This window comes from Prosopis cineraria, unplaced genomic scaffold (genome assembly GCF_029017545.1).
Source record: "Prosopis cineraria cultivar Desert tree isolate PC_DT_omini unplaced genomic scaffold, ASM2901754v1 PC1, whole genome shotgun sequence".
NCBI lineage: Eukaryota > Viridiplantae > Streptophyta > Magnoliopsida > Fabales > Fabaceae > Prosopis > Prosopis cineraria.
This window is the reverse complement of record NW_026555332.1, coordinates 54,478,924-54,495,241: the sequence shown is the minus strand read 5'-3', so window position 1 is coordinate 54,495,241 and position 16,318 is coordinate 54,478,924. Positions and strand designations below refer to the sequence as shown.

Below are 16,318 nucleotides of genomic sequence, written 5' to 3'. Positions count from 1 at the left end.
TCAAGGCAAATATTAAATAATAAGACATGAATAAGTCATAGATATTGATAATACACTTGTATTTAGAATGACATTATTATAATATTCCAGCTTTGGAGCACTTCAACGCCTAGTCTTTCCAACTAAATGTTCCAAGGTTACAATGAAAAATGCTATAAAAAAAGGGAAATATCATTTAAGGATCACCAAGGTAGTTTAATATCAAATAAAGACCAAAAGATTTTGAAATATTATTGCATAATTATAAGATTGATTTGAAAATAATTTTAAATATGAAAAGACTATAAAAGCCTTGCTTTTCTTTTTTAATTGACAAGAGTCATTTATTAATTAACAAGTTTTCATTTGTATTTAACAAGAAAACATTCACTAATTGACTAGTTAAAAAATATGGAAAAATTTTATTGTAGGAAGAGACAAATGTAGATTATGTCTTGACAAGCATCTATTTATTAATTAACAAGTAATTATTTACATTTAATAAGAAACCATTCATTAAGTGACAAGTTTAAAAAAAGAAAAAGAAAAGCAAGCATACTATAATCTTTTTCTATCTAATTTTTTTTTCAAAATAGTCCTTTAATCCTATGGTGATATTTTATAATCTTTTACTCCTTGTTTAGTATTAAATTTCTCCATCATCCTTGAATAATATTTTCCTTGAAAAAAAGTCATGACAAAGGATATTTAGTATTTTAAGATGGTCTATCATATGGATCCAGTTGAATGTCATCAATTATTACACCTATTAAGGGGGGAGGGGGAGAGGTCACTTTACTTCAAACTTACAATATCTAAACGAGCTATATATATCATGGCATGAAAATGGCAAATGCACCTCAGCATACTTAAGGAGTTCAATGTCATTTGAAGTGAGAAGGAGCTAGATGTAGATTGAAACCGGTTATATATCTCATACATATTCTAAGCCTTTTTGTGCATAAAACACATTTTTATCATTGAAACCTAGTATTAACATGTTGAAAGCTTGGAGAGATAACAATCTAGATATAACGTCTAGGTATTTCATTCGATCTAACACCAAATGCCTCAATTTCAACTTCTTGAACTCCTTCAACTAATTTGTTTATTCTAAATATTCTAGATTCCTATGGATTCAAAAAGATGATGAAAATTTTCTTATTTCTAGATTGTTCTTAAGATATTTTGAACCTTAAATACCTACCAATTGAGAAATATTATAGAGCATATCTCATAAAAAGAAATGATGATGATGATGATATTTTCCTTACATGTTTTGAATTATAGGCCTTTAACCCATAATGAAAGCTTGTGTAATTATATGTGCTAACAGACCTAACACTATTCTTTATCAATAATCCTTGACTTATGACATCAATTATATAGAGAAACATGTCTGTGATCATATCATACGTCTTAACTATTTTCACCTTCTTCACAAACTTTAAAATCACTAGTTCCAAGACCATCTTTTGCCAACTATCTTTAACTTTGATCACATGCTATCTAAAAAGTCATGTCTCAAATCACATTAAGCATTGTAGTTATGTAAATAGACATGTCTTGAATCACATCATACATTATAACAATCTTTGATTCATGACACTTGTTAATCATATAGAGAAATATGTCTTCGACCAAATCTCCCTATTCCTTGGACACTGCCAACTATTAATCCCCTTCCTATAAGGTTTTAGAAATTGTAGCCACAAGAATTTGATTTGTATGTCACCTACACCATTGATATTTATAAAACATTAAGGAGGTTGTAGTGCTTTTTGAAACTGTCATGACTAACTTTAACCTTAACCCCCACCTTACAACTAAATGTTGGGTAAGTAGTAGCAAAAGAATAATATTCCTAAACTAGGTTTACCACACTATTATTCCTAACTTTGAGAAGGTTTTCACATTTACGACACTTGTTATATAAAGAAATATGTCTTCAATCATATCATGCATCTTAATTATATTTACACCTTCCTCATAAACTTTAAAACCATAAATCTCGATGCTGTGATCATATCATGCATTTTAACTTTGTTTTCACCTCCTTCATAAACTTTAAATCTACAAATTTCAAGATCATATTTTACCAATTATCTTTGACTTTACTCATATGCTACCTAAAAAGCCATGTTTCAAATCACATCATACAATGTAAGCTATGCAAAAAGACACGTCTCGAATCAGATCATGCATTATAGCAATGTTTTTCACGTTTTATAATCTTGAATAAGGAAACATACCTCAAACTTGAGATTATGTCTCTTCCTTCTTTACATGCTCTAGGTATATCATCATTAAATTTGTCTAGAAATCCTTCTCCAATCTAAAACAAAATAGACTCATCTTTCATAATTATATACCATTTAAGAATTATTTTTCCAATGCCACCCATGCCATATAAGCAAATAATGTCCACTTTATCATTCTCAACACCTTTTAGAGCTTGTAGCTAACTTGACAATTCTTGGGACAAGGACCTTCAAACAACTTGACTTGCGTTTCTTGATCACCTACTACAAAATGACCTAAATATGGATTTATAAGGCTTCAATTTTGACCATATAAACTTTCATCTCATTTAAAACATCTTGCTCCAGATCCTCCTTTACCACTTCAACCTTTATCTTTACAGAGGAGAGATTATCTCTTAACTTAGATATAGAATCCACCCACAAGGCAAAGCAACCCTGCAAGTGAATTAGTAAGTCAACAATTAGATTAAATAAGCTAAGTATAGCCCCAAAATAATCCTTATCCATATAAACATGAAATTTTTAACAATAGTGACAAGTAAACCATAACTGTAAAAAGTTCCTTCTCTATTTTCCTCCTTTTTCATTAAAAACAGCAAACTACAACAACCACTGCACAGTACACTTTTTATGTCTTTGGATGAAAGAAGCTTACCCCTTGAATTGGAATTTCAATTAACTAAAGAGAAAAAAAATAATATGAGGAATCTTGTTTCTTAAATTTACATTTTTTCCCACTTAAAGAGAAGGAACTTTAAATGTAATATGCCATACATAAAGACGAAACTTATCATTTTGCAATATTAAGATGATTGAATATGCATTAATAATACATATGGTTAGTAGAACCTGAAGTTAGGCATGCTCATGTTAGATCTTCAAATTTTGACATACCATCTTTTAAGTAGTTGCTTTACTTGTATTCTTATAGTTAAAGATATGCCTAGGCTAAAATTTTAGATCAAAGTGGAAAAAATCATAGCACATCTCAAAATTCAAGAAGAAGGAAAAATAAATAAAAGAAACAATCACGTTGTGATACCACTTCATTGATGGGTTCATTAACAAAATACAAACATAGACTCCTCCTCTCTCCCCCTCTTATAAAGAAAAAATGAAGATCTCTAATCACATTAGATCTTTCGCATTGCTTGTACTTGAGATTTTCAAAGCTTAAATTGTTCTCTCATTTACCCTTTCTTGCATCACCTATAATAGATCTCTTGTTTGAGTTTCATACTATTACATCCCATATCAAAAAAACTTCGAGAGGGTTTAACTATATAAATAGGTGCATTTTTGAAGTGAGAGTAATGATTTCATGATAAAGTGGTATCAGAGCTGAACCCGAGTTTTGTCTAGTCGATAGGCTCTCCAGTAGGCCACTTATAACGTGGGCTTCACAAATTGGCAAAGGCTATTATGTTCCACATCAAAAGGACTTCAAAAGGGTCCTAGCCATATAAACGGGTACGCTGTGCATCTAATTGAACTAGTTTTTCAAGGAGAAAGTAATGGCTTTATGAAAACATGTTTTCTATGTAGCCAGGGCTACTATTTTGTTAAGCTATTCAACAATCATAAATCATAATTGCAAGCTACTTTATTTATTCTTTTTTAAAAAAATTGCAAGCTGGCAAGTTGCTTTATTATTTGTTCTCCCCCCTTTTGAGACAAACTATAAGCTACTTTAAGTTTCTTTATTTCTAAAAAAAAATTTTAAAAATATTTTTTTTTTAGATTCGGTGGTGTGTTTTAATGCCATTGATATTTGTCATGAGTTATTTTGGACATTAACTATTATCTTGTATAGTATCTAATATAGTATGTTGGAATATAGGTTTTTTTTAAATAGGAATGTTCACAAGTTGTGCAGAAGCTATTAATCTTTTTGTAAAAACTCAGTGTTTTACACCCTTATAATGATATTATTAACCAAACTAGACTCCTTTTATGTAGGGATTGATTTATGTAACTTTTATAAAAAAATAAATTATTTTATGGATTGGGTGGCAGGTTTTAATGCCGTTGACATTTACCATGAGCTATTTTTGACATTGATTGTTATCCTGTATAGCATCCATAAAGTATGTTGGAATATACTCCATTCATTCCTATATAATTTGTTTTTAACTAAATCTTGTAAAAATAGTACGAAATTGTTATTTAATTGAAATTATACAAAATCACAACAATTTTTTAGTTTTGTCTTTAAAAATGTTGCAATTAATATCATGATATTAGTAGATAAAGCTCACAATTAATATATCCTCTATTTTTTAAAACAAGGATAAAATTATTTAATTACTCAAAAATATCATGAGCCCCTTATATTTAGGAATAAAATAAGCTTGTAGAAAGCAATTCAATAGGGATGAAGAGAGTAGGTTTTTGAAAAATAGGAATATTTATAAGTTGTGTAGAAATGATTAATCTACTTATAAAAAGTCAATATTTTACACCCTTATAGTGGTATTATTAAACAAACTAGACTTCAATTGTATAGGGATTGATGTGTGCATGAAGATTTTATGTATAAGGAAGCCAATTTCTCTGCTAAGGTTGTTCATAAACCCGATGACCTAATCAACCCAATCCAGCCTGATCAAACTCGGTCCAGTGTAATGCAAAAAAAAATCAATAGAAATTTGGCTAAGCAAATCGAGTCATACTATCGGGTTAGACAGGACATCAGACCAACCCTTCTGTCCATATAGTCTGGTCTGACCCAATACATTAATATTAAAAGAAAAAAAATCCTCTAGTACCTTTGCCTCAACACCTTATCCTCTTGTTTCGTATCCCTCCCTCCTCCCATCTTAATTCTAGCATCACTATTAAAGACTCAACAACTAGCATCAATCTCCTTCCTTTAGCCTTCTTAGCAAAGACTCGCTCCTTCCTTCTTCCTCTAAAGTGTCGATCTGCTTCCTCCTAGATCTACTTTGAATTTTTCTTTATATTTACCTCCAAACTTTTGCTTTGATTTTGTCTCCTCCTTAATTCTCTCTTTCCCTCATTTTCAAACATTTAAATGGATTTTTAAGAAAGAGGAACAGAAGAGGCTTGGCCCAAATACCCGAATAAAAAAATTATATTTTTTTAAAATATATATAATATAATAAATATTAATTAATTCTTTAAGTTTTAGATCATTTTATACTAAAATATCATATATTTGAGTCCTAGACATCATTTAAGTATTAAAAAAATATATTTTATATTTTTTGTAAAATAAAATAATTAATTTCAAAGTAAAAAAATAATTAAAAATAATTTTTAAAATTAAATTCGGGTATTCGGGCCGCCCGAAGCCCGAAGAAATTCGGGCCAAGCTTGGCTATTTGGGCTTTTCGAGGAGTCGGGTCTGTTCGGGTTTAGGCTTATTCGGGTCGGATCTATTTGGATCAAACTCAATAAATCCAGCCCGTCGAATTTCCGGCTCTAGCATGTCAGCTATCCTCCTCGGCCGTTCCATCAAAGGCAACAATAAAGACGCTTCCAATTGCAATAGGGTTTAACACCCCTCAAACCAAAACGACGCGAACGATATCTAGGGTTAGGCTCACCTCTTTCGTTCCGGAGAGCCCTTCTCTTTCTACCCCCGCCTCCGATTTCAAAAGCCATGGAATCACCCATTAACGACCCCGCCGTTGACGGAGAAACCAACGATGTGAGGTCCTTAGGCCACAGAGAAGAAGAGGAGGATAAGTCTCAGCCTCTTACTGGCGATGGGGCAAGTCCCGGGTAGGTCCTTATCTCACTCGTTTATTTATTTCTCCTTTTATATATACGTAGGTTTCTCGTTCTGTTTGGTTTCTAAGAAAGTTTGAAACTAGAATCTGAGGGCACTCAGCTTGTTAAAGTCTAGTTTCTTAAATATAGAGAACTATAGCGTTGCAGGAAAGAATAGTTATATATTTTTATTAAAGGCGGTACCTTTTTCTCGTCATACCCAGGTCTATCCTTGCTGTTGTGACTTTTCTGATAGTGTTCTGAATTTCTTAGATTTGATTCTAATTACACTCAAACCCCAATTGCAGAAAGATATTTATAGGTGGTTTAGCGAGAGAAACGACAATTGGTCAGTGCTATGTTTTATTGGGTGCCAATTCCTCTTCCTGTGGAAAGTAATATTTGTGTTTTAGTTTCTTATTCCTGGGCCTTGGGATTATGTTTGTCGTGCAGCTCAATTTGTCAAGCACTTTGGTAAATATGGTGAGATTACAGATTCCGTAATAATGAAAGACCGGAAGACTGGGCAACCACGTGGATTTGGTTTTATAACTTATGCAGATCCCTCTGTGGTTGATAAGGTCATCGAGGATACTCATGTTATCAACGGCAAACAAGTAAGAGCCGTGCTTAACAATTTGACTTTGGATGTGGTCTTTTTCTCGTGCCTCATACCGTTTTTATTGATCTTATGGGATCTGACAGGTGGAAATTAAGCGTACAATACCAAGAGGAGCTGTTGGCTCTAGGGATTTCAGGACAAAGAAAATTTTTGTGGGTGGAATTCCCTCGACTGTGACTGAAGGTAGGCTGTTTTTACACAGCTTGTTAGATTTATTTCTGCTGGACGAGGAAGCATAGACTTAGGCAGGACATGACATTGCTTACATGTATAAAATTATATCAGTAGGTTGGTATTGGTTTTAGTAATTGTGAAATGATCAATTAACTTATGCAAAGGCACTTAAAGTATGTGTCATATTTCACCAAGTGTCAAATATTTTAAGTTTACGAATTAAACTTTTAAAGCACCTTTTGTTGGCTGTCAGAATGGGGTTACTTGGCTTCTTTCTTGACATATGAGTAGTTCATATTTGCTGGAAAAGTAGTTTCCAGTTTTGCATAAAATAACGTTCACTAATTGGTATACTTGTATCTGCTTTTCCTTCTGATTGATTGAGCGGCAAAATGTCATATTTTTTGGCTCATTATTATGAATTGGATCAGTCTTTTAACATCATTTTGGTTATACATGGCTTGAATATGAAAAGACTTGATTTCATCAAATATTTCTTTTTCCCTTTCCCTTTTAATGAACTGTAGGTTTTGTAGAGTGTGGTCAACTTGAGTCCTTGGTCAAATGATAAAAAAATATTACAGCAGCAACTGTCTTACAGAAAGCTTTCTGTTGTTGAACTCAAGTAACATATTTAGACTAATTTTTATGAAACATGTTGGAATTAATTATTTATGGATCTATGTTTTATGAGCTTATATGGGTTATATAAAACTTAGGTTCAGCTTTGGAATCCTTGATAGCTTATTAATCACCCAATCTGATGTTAGTTTATCTAAACTTTTTAAAAATTACTGTTCACGTGTTATTTTCATGTTTTGGGTGTGTACAATTATAACATCATGCCTTTTAAGGAGTTCATCATCTTACTATTGTATCTTGCCATATGATTCCTGATCTGGAAAGTATGCCTTCTCATTTGTAACATCTCAATTGACAACTATGCTAGAAATTGGTTAATTTTTTTTTTAAAGAATAAGAGCTTATTTAAGCACTTAGTAGTTGTGACAACTTGCCACTTGGTCTGGTTAGCTGTGGTTTTTGAGTATAGAAGAGCCTATGCAATAACTACACTTTGTGCAGACGAGTTCAGGGACTTCTTTACACACTATGGAGAGGTCAAAGATCACCAAATAATGCGAGATCATTCCACCAACCGCTCTCGTGGCTTTGGGTTTATTACTTTCGACTCTGAGGAAGCTGTTGAAGATCTCCTGTCTAAGGGGAACAAAATAGAGTTTGCTGGGGCTCAGGTAAGGACGTTTAAAGAATTTGTTTTCTGTTGCATTAACTGGGCTGTGACCGTCTTGACTTCTACAATTTGCTTCTAAATATCTTCTGGCCGGTAACCTCAATGTCTTCTGCCATAACCTCATTTAAATATCTCACTGATTTTGTGAACTGATGCGCTTCAACCTCACTGGTAATTTTACTTTTTTGGACTGATACCTCACTTGTAAATTTTGAGATTTATGTGGACAAATGTCTGCACCCACAATTATGATAATTTATTTACTTGGAACTGTTCACCAGAGGAAAAGAAAAACCTTGTAGAGCAGTGTAACCCATGAGTCCACCAATTAGCTAGCCGCTGCTGATAAAGTTTTGTTAATAAATCAGCTGCTGTAGTGCAGGTCAGTGAGGGGATGAGGATTTAGGCATTTAGCATAATGTAAGCATACTGTAAAGTGTAAATTTTGGCTCCTACGATCACAAGAGTGGAAACAGTGAAAGAGTGACTACATGGTTATGTGAGCCCCCTTTATTTTTGTCCAAAAATTTGAGACTACTTTCATGTCCAAAGATTATTAATCATGAGTCACTTTCAGAAGCATTTGTTTGAAAATTGGACCCAGGGAACCACTGGTTTAAATTTCATTAGATCAGCCATAGTTGAACTGAGGTTAAACCCAATAGAGTATGCAGTACAGCTGATTCTTTTGCAGCCTCTGTTATAGTTGCAGTATTATTTTTGTTTAGTGTATTTTTCTTGTTTTCCATTGTTTTAAATTGGCAATTTGGCATCAACTTTAAGTAATATCTGTTGCTAGCGTATTGTTCCCTCAGCTAATCAACCCTGTGACTTGAACCTCAATTATAGTTTAGGTGTAAATGTTTGATCGGCAGTGGGTTGAGTCCAAGAAAACCTTCATGATTCGAAATTAATTTGAACATTTAATAGTCGTTTTGCTTGATGTGAAAATGAGAAAAAACTTATTCATTGAAAAATCAATGGGGGTATGCTAATATTGCATGTATCTTTCTTTTATAGGTGGAAATCAAAAAGGCTGAGCCAAAGAAACCAAACCCACCACCGGCCCCCTCCAAGCGCTATAGCGACTCAAGATCTTCATTTAGTGGTGGGTATGGGGATGCTTATGATGGATTTGGTGGCGGCGGCTTTGGTGTTGGGGGATATAGGGCAGGTGGTGTCTATGGTGGTAGGGGCGGTCCTTATGGTGGCTATGGTGGTGAATTTGGTGGGTATGGAGGATATGCTGGGGCCATGGGGCCTTACAGAGATCCCTCCCTTGGGTACTCTAGTCGATATGGGGGTGGGTTTAGCAGAGGTTACGATCTTGGAGGATATGGTGGACCTAGTGAGGGTTATGGGGGATACGGTGGTGTTGGTTCTTCAGGTGGTGCCTATGGAAGTGGCTATGATGCTAGCCTGGGGGGCGGATATGGTGGTGGCAGTGGCAGTGGCAGTAGCGTTGGAGGTTCCTTTTATGGGAGTAGAGGTGGATATGGTGGTGCAGGGTCTGGTCGATATCATCCTTACGGGAGATAGAAGGTTATGAAGCGAGGATTTGTAGTCTAGGACTAAATGTCATGTTTAGCAGGAAAGGAAGTTTGTATTTTGTTGTGTTTGGTTCTTTAATTTGTCAGGTTACATAATTTGATTAAAAAAATTCAGTTGTCCATGACACTTTCTTTGAACACCCATGATTAGCACGCTCTTCCTGGGCAAGCTTTACATGACCAAACAATCTCTTTCCCCCTTGGGTCCTCTTTTGAACCTGGTGGTTGTACTCAAATTTATTCATCATAATCATTTGTTGTATCAAATGTAACTACTGCCCTCGTCCATATTCGTTCGAGTGATTACTGCTACTCCTTGGGAACCCCACTTTTTTTTTTTTCCCAGACTGGAAATGTCCACTGAAACATCCTTGACTCGAAGCAGTGATAGCACCTTCATGCTCCCCTTGATGTTGTCATGTTCTCTGCGGTAATATATGCTGTTCGAGTTGATTGTTTTGCTTGGCAAGCACGAGGTTGCATAAGAGGTTGGGAAGCTATTCCGAGAGTATAGTCTTCCATAATGTAAAGAGTAAATGTAAATTAAACCGCTTTATAAAAGAGAGCGGAAAAATTGGCTTGCTTTTTCGAAATTTGTCGCGTTCCATCCTTCAATAATTATTTCTCAATCAATTTAACAATTCCATGGCTGCAAGAATATTATGTTAAACCATTACATTACAGGAAAAAAAAATTAAGAGCAGTTAAATTTATGGCTCTTTTTGAGGAAAAAAATTATCCATCCTCATGTTCTTACCATCTTCAGTTTATGACCAAAGTGTCACGGGCCTAGAGTTTTGCATAGCACACAACGCTCGTGCGACATCTCGAGGACCCTATGATTTTTGGAATTAGCCTTACCACATACGAATCTACTGGTTTCATCCTGCCATGGGCTCATCAAGGAGGCGGCACTACCCCTGATCAGTTGTGCGCTTAACTCGAAGACTAAGCCAGAACACACTCAAATGCTAATGTCGCCCTTTTTTTCATATTGTGCGAGGCTAATCAGTGGATCGTTTATTATATTGGTCTTTACACGGTCACGAAAATATTATTTGTGACATTCTTCCCCACCCAATCTAGCACGCCCTCGTGCTAGGGGAGAAAGACACTGCCCAAAGATCGCCCGTACAGTACTACCATACACACATCAGCTCACCGCTGAATAGCCACTTGAGTCCAGCACCCTTCGGACCCACTCGCACCCGCGAGCCATCAGGAGTGGAATCGACCACAGCCTACCTTCCCGCCCGAGTCCCCACTTTTGGACCCACCTGCACCTCCCAGGCCTTCTGGAGCGGTGCTAAGATTGACTAGTCCTGACACATGGGACTCTACGGGCACACGGCAGTAAAGTACGTCCGCTCTGATACCACTTTGTCATGGGCTTAGAGTCTGGCACAGCACATAGCGCCCGTGCGGCATCCTGAGGACCCCATGATCCTCGGAATCAGCTTACCGCATACGAATCCTACTAGTTTCGTCCTGCCATAGGCTCATTAAGGAGGCAGCACTAGCCTCTAACTAGTTGTGCACTTAGCCCGAAAACTAAGGTAGAACACACCCAAATACTAATGTCGCCCCCTTTTCCCATATTGTGCGAGGCTAACCAGCGGATCGTTTATTATATTGGTCTTTACACAATCACGAAAATATCATTCGTAACAAAAGGCACCGCAAATACGATTTTCCTGAGCGCTAAATCTCTCCAACACTTCCCCAAGGTATCCTTCAGTGTGGGCAGATGATAACGTGTTTTATTGTGTCTGTAGTTTTAGTTTTTGCCTTGGTATCCCTATTGTAGAATTAAAGTAGGAAGATCACGTCCAGCTCTTTTTTTAAAAGAATTAATTATAAATAAAGATTAATACAAATGAATATTTTAATAACAATATAGAATATATTGACCTTGATTTGTGATTAATTCTTTTGAGAAGGGCTGGATATAATTTTTTCATTGAAATATGACTTTTATTGTAAATATTTTATTTTTATTAATTAACTCTATTTGACTTCTTTATGAATGCAAATTTGCTTTCAGAGACTAACTAAAAAAAATGCTTTTGGTGCCAACTGTGAAGATTGAATCAGTTGGTAAAATGTTATTTATACTGTGTAAAAAAAGAAAACGTTATCTATACACGCGCCGTGAAGCCTGTCCGAATTTTGAAGACAATGCCTACATTTTTTTTTTTGCAAATTTTTTTTTTCTGGCTTTGCATTCACATCTTGAGAAATCGTTGCTACAATTACACGGAAACCACCTGAACCGGAGATTGGCGTCAGGCAGGTGTCGTCGACGCTGCAGAACCCACAAAAAAAAAACAGAGAGAGAAAATTGGAAGGACCGAAGAGTTGGGGTCTCAAGGATGGCAATGGCAACCTGGACCATCGGTCTCGGTCCTTACCAGAAGGTACCTATACCTGCATTTTTGTGGAGCTTTTGTCACCACAATTTGTCCTGCTTTTCCATTACAATTCCTTCTTCTGATCCTCCGATTATTCTTATTATTTTTGAATTTGCAGGCAAGGTCGTTTGAGGTTTCGTGCAGGAAGAGAGACAGAGAAAGAGAAAAGGATCAGAATCACCCATACAAAGTTATAGAGATTACTCCTCCACCCAAGAGTCTGGGAGTTCGTTGCTTTCCCCCTGTAAGGGCCCAACACTTCTATTTTCATTTTAATTGAATTCAAAACCTTTAATCTTGCATTGAAAGTAAAACCATTTGGAATCGCAGGGTATGAATAGTTTTGCTTAGACGTAAAGGGTAGTTTGGGAAAGTGCAGTTCAGAACTATAGTTTAAATGCAGTGAATTTTACGGTGGATAGTTTTGCCGTGCTAGGGTGATAGGACTATTTCAAAGGATAATAACAATAATAAAATTCTTGAGTATATCTATGCGCTATGAATCATTTTATTCCAGAAATTTACCGGTGTAAGGGTTGGTAAAAGACCTTCCCTTGACACCAAACAACAACAACTCAACACATTCTGGGTTTAAAATATCATTGATTCTTTAATTGATAGAGTACATAAACTGACATTTTGGCGTCATTAAGTCAGCACAACATTTTCAAGTAGATATAGCTTCTTGACGCCCTTGAAGAAATCAAGGATGGGTTCAACTGGTTGAGGGAGTTGAATCAACTTATCCTTTGGTCTTGAATTTAAGTCTTGGGATATGCAATCGCATTAAATAAACATGCTAAAGGTGCTTTTGGTAATAACAGTCTCACATAGCGGGAGTTTGGATTAGTTTGGGTGGAAGATAGTAATGCTTTCAGGTTTCCCAAGATACTGGGCGATGGAATTAAAAAAGAAGAAGAAGAAAAGAAACCTAGGGTGGACCCTGAAAGATCAGAGTATGTTTCCTGTGGCTTCTTTCTTTTTTGGGGCTTGGAGAGGTCATTAAAATGCTTTGATGTTGGAGACCGTGTCAGGTGTTTGTACCTTGATTGTGGATTGAAAAATTGAGCATCATTCTTGGGTGTTTCTAAATGAAAGAACTGGATGCATTTATGATTGCGATCTGAAGCTTATTTATGCTGATAGCATTACTCCCTGTGAGAGTTGAAGCATGGGCTGGTACCTGGTGACGATGAATGATCATATCCTTGATCTTTGTTCATCCAAGTTTTTTATTGGAGTATAATGGTATTGGCTAGCAATCTTGAGTACCCATATGAATGCCAACAGAAATGGTAATTTTTGTACCGATTTTTCTCTGATCTCACATCAGCTGCTGCGTGTTGATAAGCTCTCTTTGGCACAAAAGTAGAAGTCTCCCAATGCTTTTTGCTCCTTTGATACAAAAGAGTGGCTATCAAGGACTAGTGAAAGAGAATTGAAATGTCAAGCAGATAATCATTTGTTTCCATGTGAGTTCCCTGATTTTACTGACAATTCCAAATAAAATAAAGTCCCTACCTCAGAATTTTCTAAGGGGATTGTATACACCAGCACAAGAGGTAATAAAATTTGAGAAGTTAATGAGGAAACTGTATACAACAACAAAAGCATGCATGATGAAAATGAACAAGGTTGCAAACTAGATATAGTGGATTTGCATTTTTCTTTTTAGTGCATGTGAGCAGTTTTGATTTTTTTTTTTTTTATGATGTCATCATTAAGGTTTTGCTACTCACGCTCAATTCCCCTGGTTGCTGCAATCATGGAATCATATCTGAAGGTTTCTGCTCTTAGATGTGAAGGTTTAGATATGTGTGAGTTGCTAGTAGAAGCTAAACTGTGAGTTAGATTATTTGAATTGGAGTACAGATCAAATTTTTATGGAAACTTCTCATTGAAGAGTGAGAACCATGCAAAGATTGGTTCTTATGGTGAGCCCTTGGTCTACTTACCAAACTAGGATTGGCTATTAATCACAATAGGCTTGTTTGTGCTTTAAGACTTAAGAGATAGCCCTTCCTGTGAAAAGCACTTTAAAGGGAAAATTGTAGACTTTTGTGTCATAAGGTCTATACTCTCTCCCCAAAAGATTAACCCATTAGGGCGTGCAACACACCCTCTTATGTAGTCAGGACCCTCCCCAGGTCCCTTTGATGTGGGATCTAACAGCTTCCCAGCCAACCCGGAACGCCCCTATCATGGGTGACCCACCAGAAGGGCCTACTGACTGGGTAAACTCGGATTTGGCTTTGATATCACTTTGTCATGGGGTCATTACTCTCTCTTCAAAAGGTTAATCCATTAGAGCGGGCAACACACGCACTCATATAACCAAGACCTCCTCAAGTCCCTCTGAGACTTGACATTTGACTTGCTTTCCTGGAATGGAACTTTCCACATTGGAAAATTGAAGACGTGTGTTATAGATCAAGCAGATATCACGCTAATATGAAAACTTATGGCTGTGAGGTGTAGCCACTCCTAGGAGGCAGATTAGTGTATTATTGAAGACATTCCACATGTTGAAGCTCACAATAGCTAAAAGCTAAAAAGAGCACAGATTTTTTGTATACTTAATTTAATAATGTGAAGAATAAGGCTGTGATTGATTCATTTGGATCTTGCTTTCCAAATCTCTATGGCAAACGTAATAAGGGAATGGCAGATGGGACCATATGAGATTAGGACTTGCAGCAAGTTACTCCATTTAGTAGATGTGGATGTCAGTTGCCTTTAGGGTTCAGAAAACAGAAAAGTTAGTGGTAGATTCTTCTGCCACATTTTATTAAAATATAATTGATCACTTGTCATGCTGTCCACAATACTTTGCTAATTCAATTATGCAAACTGGTGTTCCAACGCTTGAGAATGGAAACAAAAACATGCTCACATTACAATACATAATATTTTTCTTTTTCTTTCTTTCTTTTTGCCTTTTTTCTTCCAAAGCAGAATTTGCAGTGCGGGGAGAGTGTAACAATAGAAGGGAATGCTTATACCATTTCAGCTGTGACACACCGGTATCAGCTTCGAAAGGGAAAATACGAGCCAAGTGAGAAGAGACTTGATGTTTTGTCCACTGGGAGATACATATTGAATTTATATTTAGAAAACTTGTTGGAACAATCATGATGAACACATTTAATTTAAGTACCTGTCTGATATCAAGATATATCGTTCTGATCCTGTGTTTTGTCTAGCGAATTAAAATCTTCATGCTGCTTGGTGAAATGAAAAAGCCTAGTTCTATATTGCTGTGTCCTGAACCTTGTTGGTTTTTATCTAGTTCATGGGACCGAATTTGTCAGTTTTTTTTTTTTTAAACCATTGCCTTGTAATATTGTACCCATTTGACTTAATCAACTTTGTATCATGGTAAGTTGGAAGTTCATATTTGGGTTTTTCATGGTGTGGTACTTTACAGCCCAAAGCCTGCACTTGAGGGGTACCTTTTGATTCGGAGAGGAGAAGTAACCCCCACGTGCAACACAGGCAAGAATGGCAGGGTCCTTTTTAACGTAGGACCTCAAGAATTGATATTGAGTATAATATCACAACAATTTCATGAGCAATGTGCAGCTGCGGTGCCTAGTCTTGTCGGGTAGGTCGCCAATAATTAAGTCAAGAGGTTAAATTCAATCCCTCTAGTGCAAAGTGCACAAACATATGGGACAGGTAAGGCTGCATTAGTGAGCTAGTTGTGACTGGCGTTATGTTCTTCTCTTTTAGGTTGATACTGTAAAGCATACAGCTTTATTCCCTGTTCTGAATCAAGTCCGATTCTCACGAACTGCTTACTTATAACCTGTAGAGCCTAAGTGTAGGAACAATGCTTTCGCATGATCCAAAAACACCTTTTTATCCCAGAATTTGGTATTGGTTGTTTGGTCATGATCCATGAAACAACAGTGGCAGGCCAGGCTAGCTAGTTGTTCTTTGAAGGGGGGAAAAAAAGCACTCTTTGCTTTGCTTTGTTTTGGTTTTTTGGAGCTCAAATAAGAAGTAAAAAGATTGGAGTTACAGGGATAGAGTATGCAGATGAATATAATGGAAGAGGATGGTAAGGGAAAGAGAAGGGGATGATGAAAATGGGAGTGCACACTGAAAATGATGGAGGAAACATGTTTAGATGATTGGTGACATTAAAGTGGTCCCCACAAGTTGCACGTTGTCTGAGGACCCACCTCACCACCCCCATCATTTCCTGTTAAGGACCCCCAATTCATTCATTCATTCATTTACATACGCAGTATGTCTCTCTATTTAGTTTGGAAAATAATTCAATTCAGTGTGAGTCTCTATATTAATTTAGTTCAAATACACACAGA

The 16,318-nt window shown here is 36.2% G+C and overlaps 2 protein-coding genes across 4 annotated transcripts; both read left to right on the top strand.

Annotated features, from left to right (window-relative positions):
- The first annotated feature begins 5,748 nt into the window (after nt 1-5,748).
- LOC129288869 (heterogeneous nuclear ribonucleoprotein 1) lies at nt 5,749-9,848 on the top strand. Of its 2 annotated transcripts, XM_054925675.1 has the most exons (6): nt 5,749-5,990; nt 6,287-6,327; nt 6,432-6,595; nt 6,684-6,783; nt 7,858-8,027; nt 9,047-9,848. In XM_054925675.1, exons 1-6 carry the CDS (start codon nt 5,869-5,871, stop codon nt 9,563-9,565), a joined length of 1,116 nt encoding a protein of 371 aa, XP_054781650.1. In that variant the 5' UTR covers nt 5,749-5,868; the 3' UTR covers nt 9,566-9,848. The 2 variants fall into 2 exon arrangements, with proteins under 2 accessions (XP_054781650.1, XP_054781655.1); XM_054925680.1 differs by lacking the exon at nt 6,287-6,327 and having other exon boundaries at nt 5,820-5,990.
- A 1,865-nt stretch (nt 9,849-11,713) lies between these two features.
- LOC129308033 (uncharacterized) lies at nt 11,714-15,369 on the top strand. 2 transcript variants are annotated; one of them, XM_054949002.1, is made up of 3 exons: nt 11,714-11,993; nt 12,106-12,231; nt 14,940-15,369. In XM_054949002.1, exons 1-3 carry the CDS (start codon nt 11,949-11,951, stop codon nt 15,120-15,122), a joined length of 354 nt encoding a protein of 117 aa, XP_054804977.1. In that variant the 5' UTR covers nt 11,714-11,948; the 3' UTR covers nt 15,123-15,369. The 2 variants fall into 2 exon arrangements, with proteins under 2 accessions (XP_054804977.1, XP_054804983.1); XM_054949008.1 differs by having other exon boundaries at nt 11,738-11,993; nt 14,943-15,369.
- Nucleotides 15,370-16,318: the final 949 nt, after the last annotated feature.

Excerpts from the sequence above, each read along its gene's own strand:
- LOC129288869 (XM_054925675.1), top strand. The coding sequence starts at position 5,869 with ATGGAATCACCCATTAACGACCCCGCCGTTGACGGAGAAACCAACGAT. Across the intron at positions 5,991-6,286 it reads GGCGATGGGGCAAGTCCCGG|AAAGATATTTATAGGTGGTT; the intron begins GTAGGTCCTTAT and ends CCCCAATTGCAG. Across the intron at positions 6,328-6,431 it reads AGCGAGAGAAACGACAATTG|CTCAATTTGTCAAGCACTTT; the intron begins GTCAGTGCTATG and ends TTTGTCGTGCAG.
- LOC129308033 (XM_054949002.1), top strand. The coding sequence starts at position 11,949 with ATGGCAATGGCAACCTGGACCATCGGTCTCGGTCCTTACCAGAAG. Across the intron at positions 11,994-12,105 it reads GTCTCGGTCCTTACCAGAAG|GCAAGGTCGTTTGAGGTTTC; the intron begins GTACCTATACCT and ends TTGAATTTGCAG. Across the intron at positions 12,232-14,939 it reads GAGTTCGTTGCTTTCCCCCT|CAGAATTTGCAGTGCGGGGA; the intron begins GTAAGGGCCCAA and ends TTTCTTCCAAAG.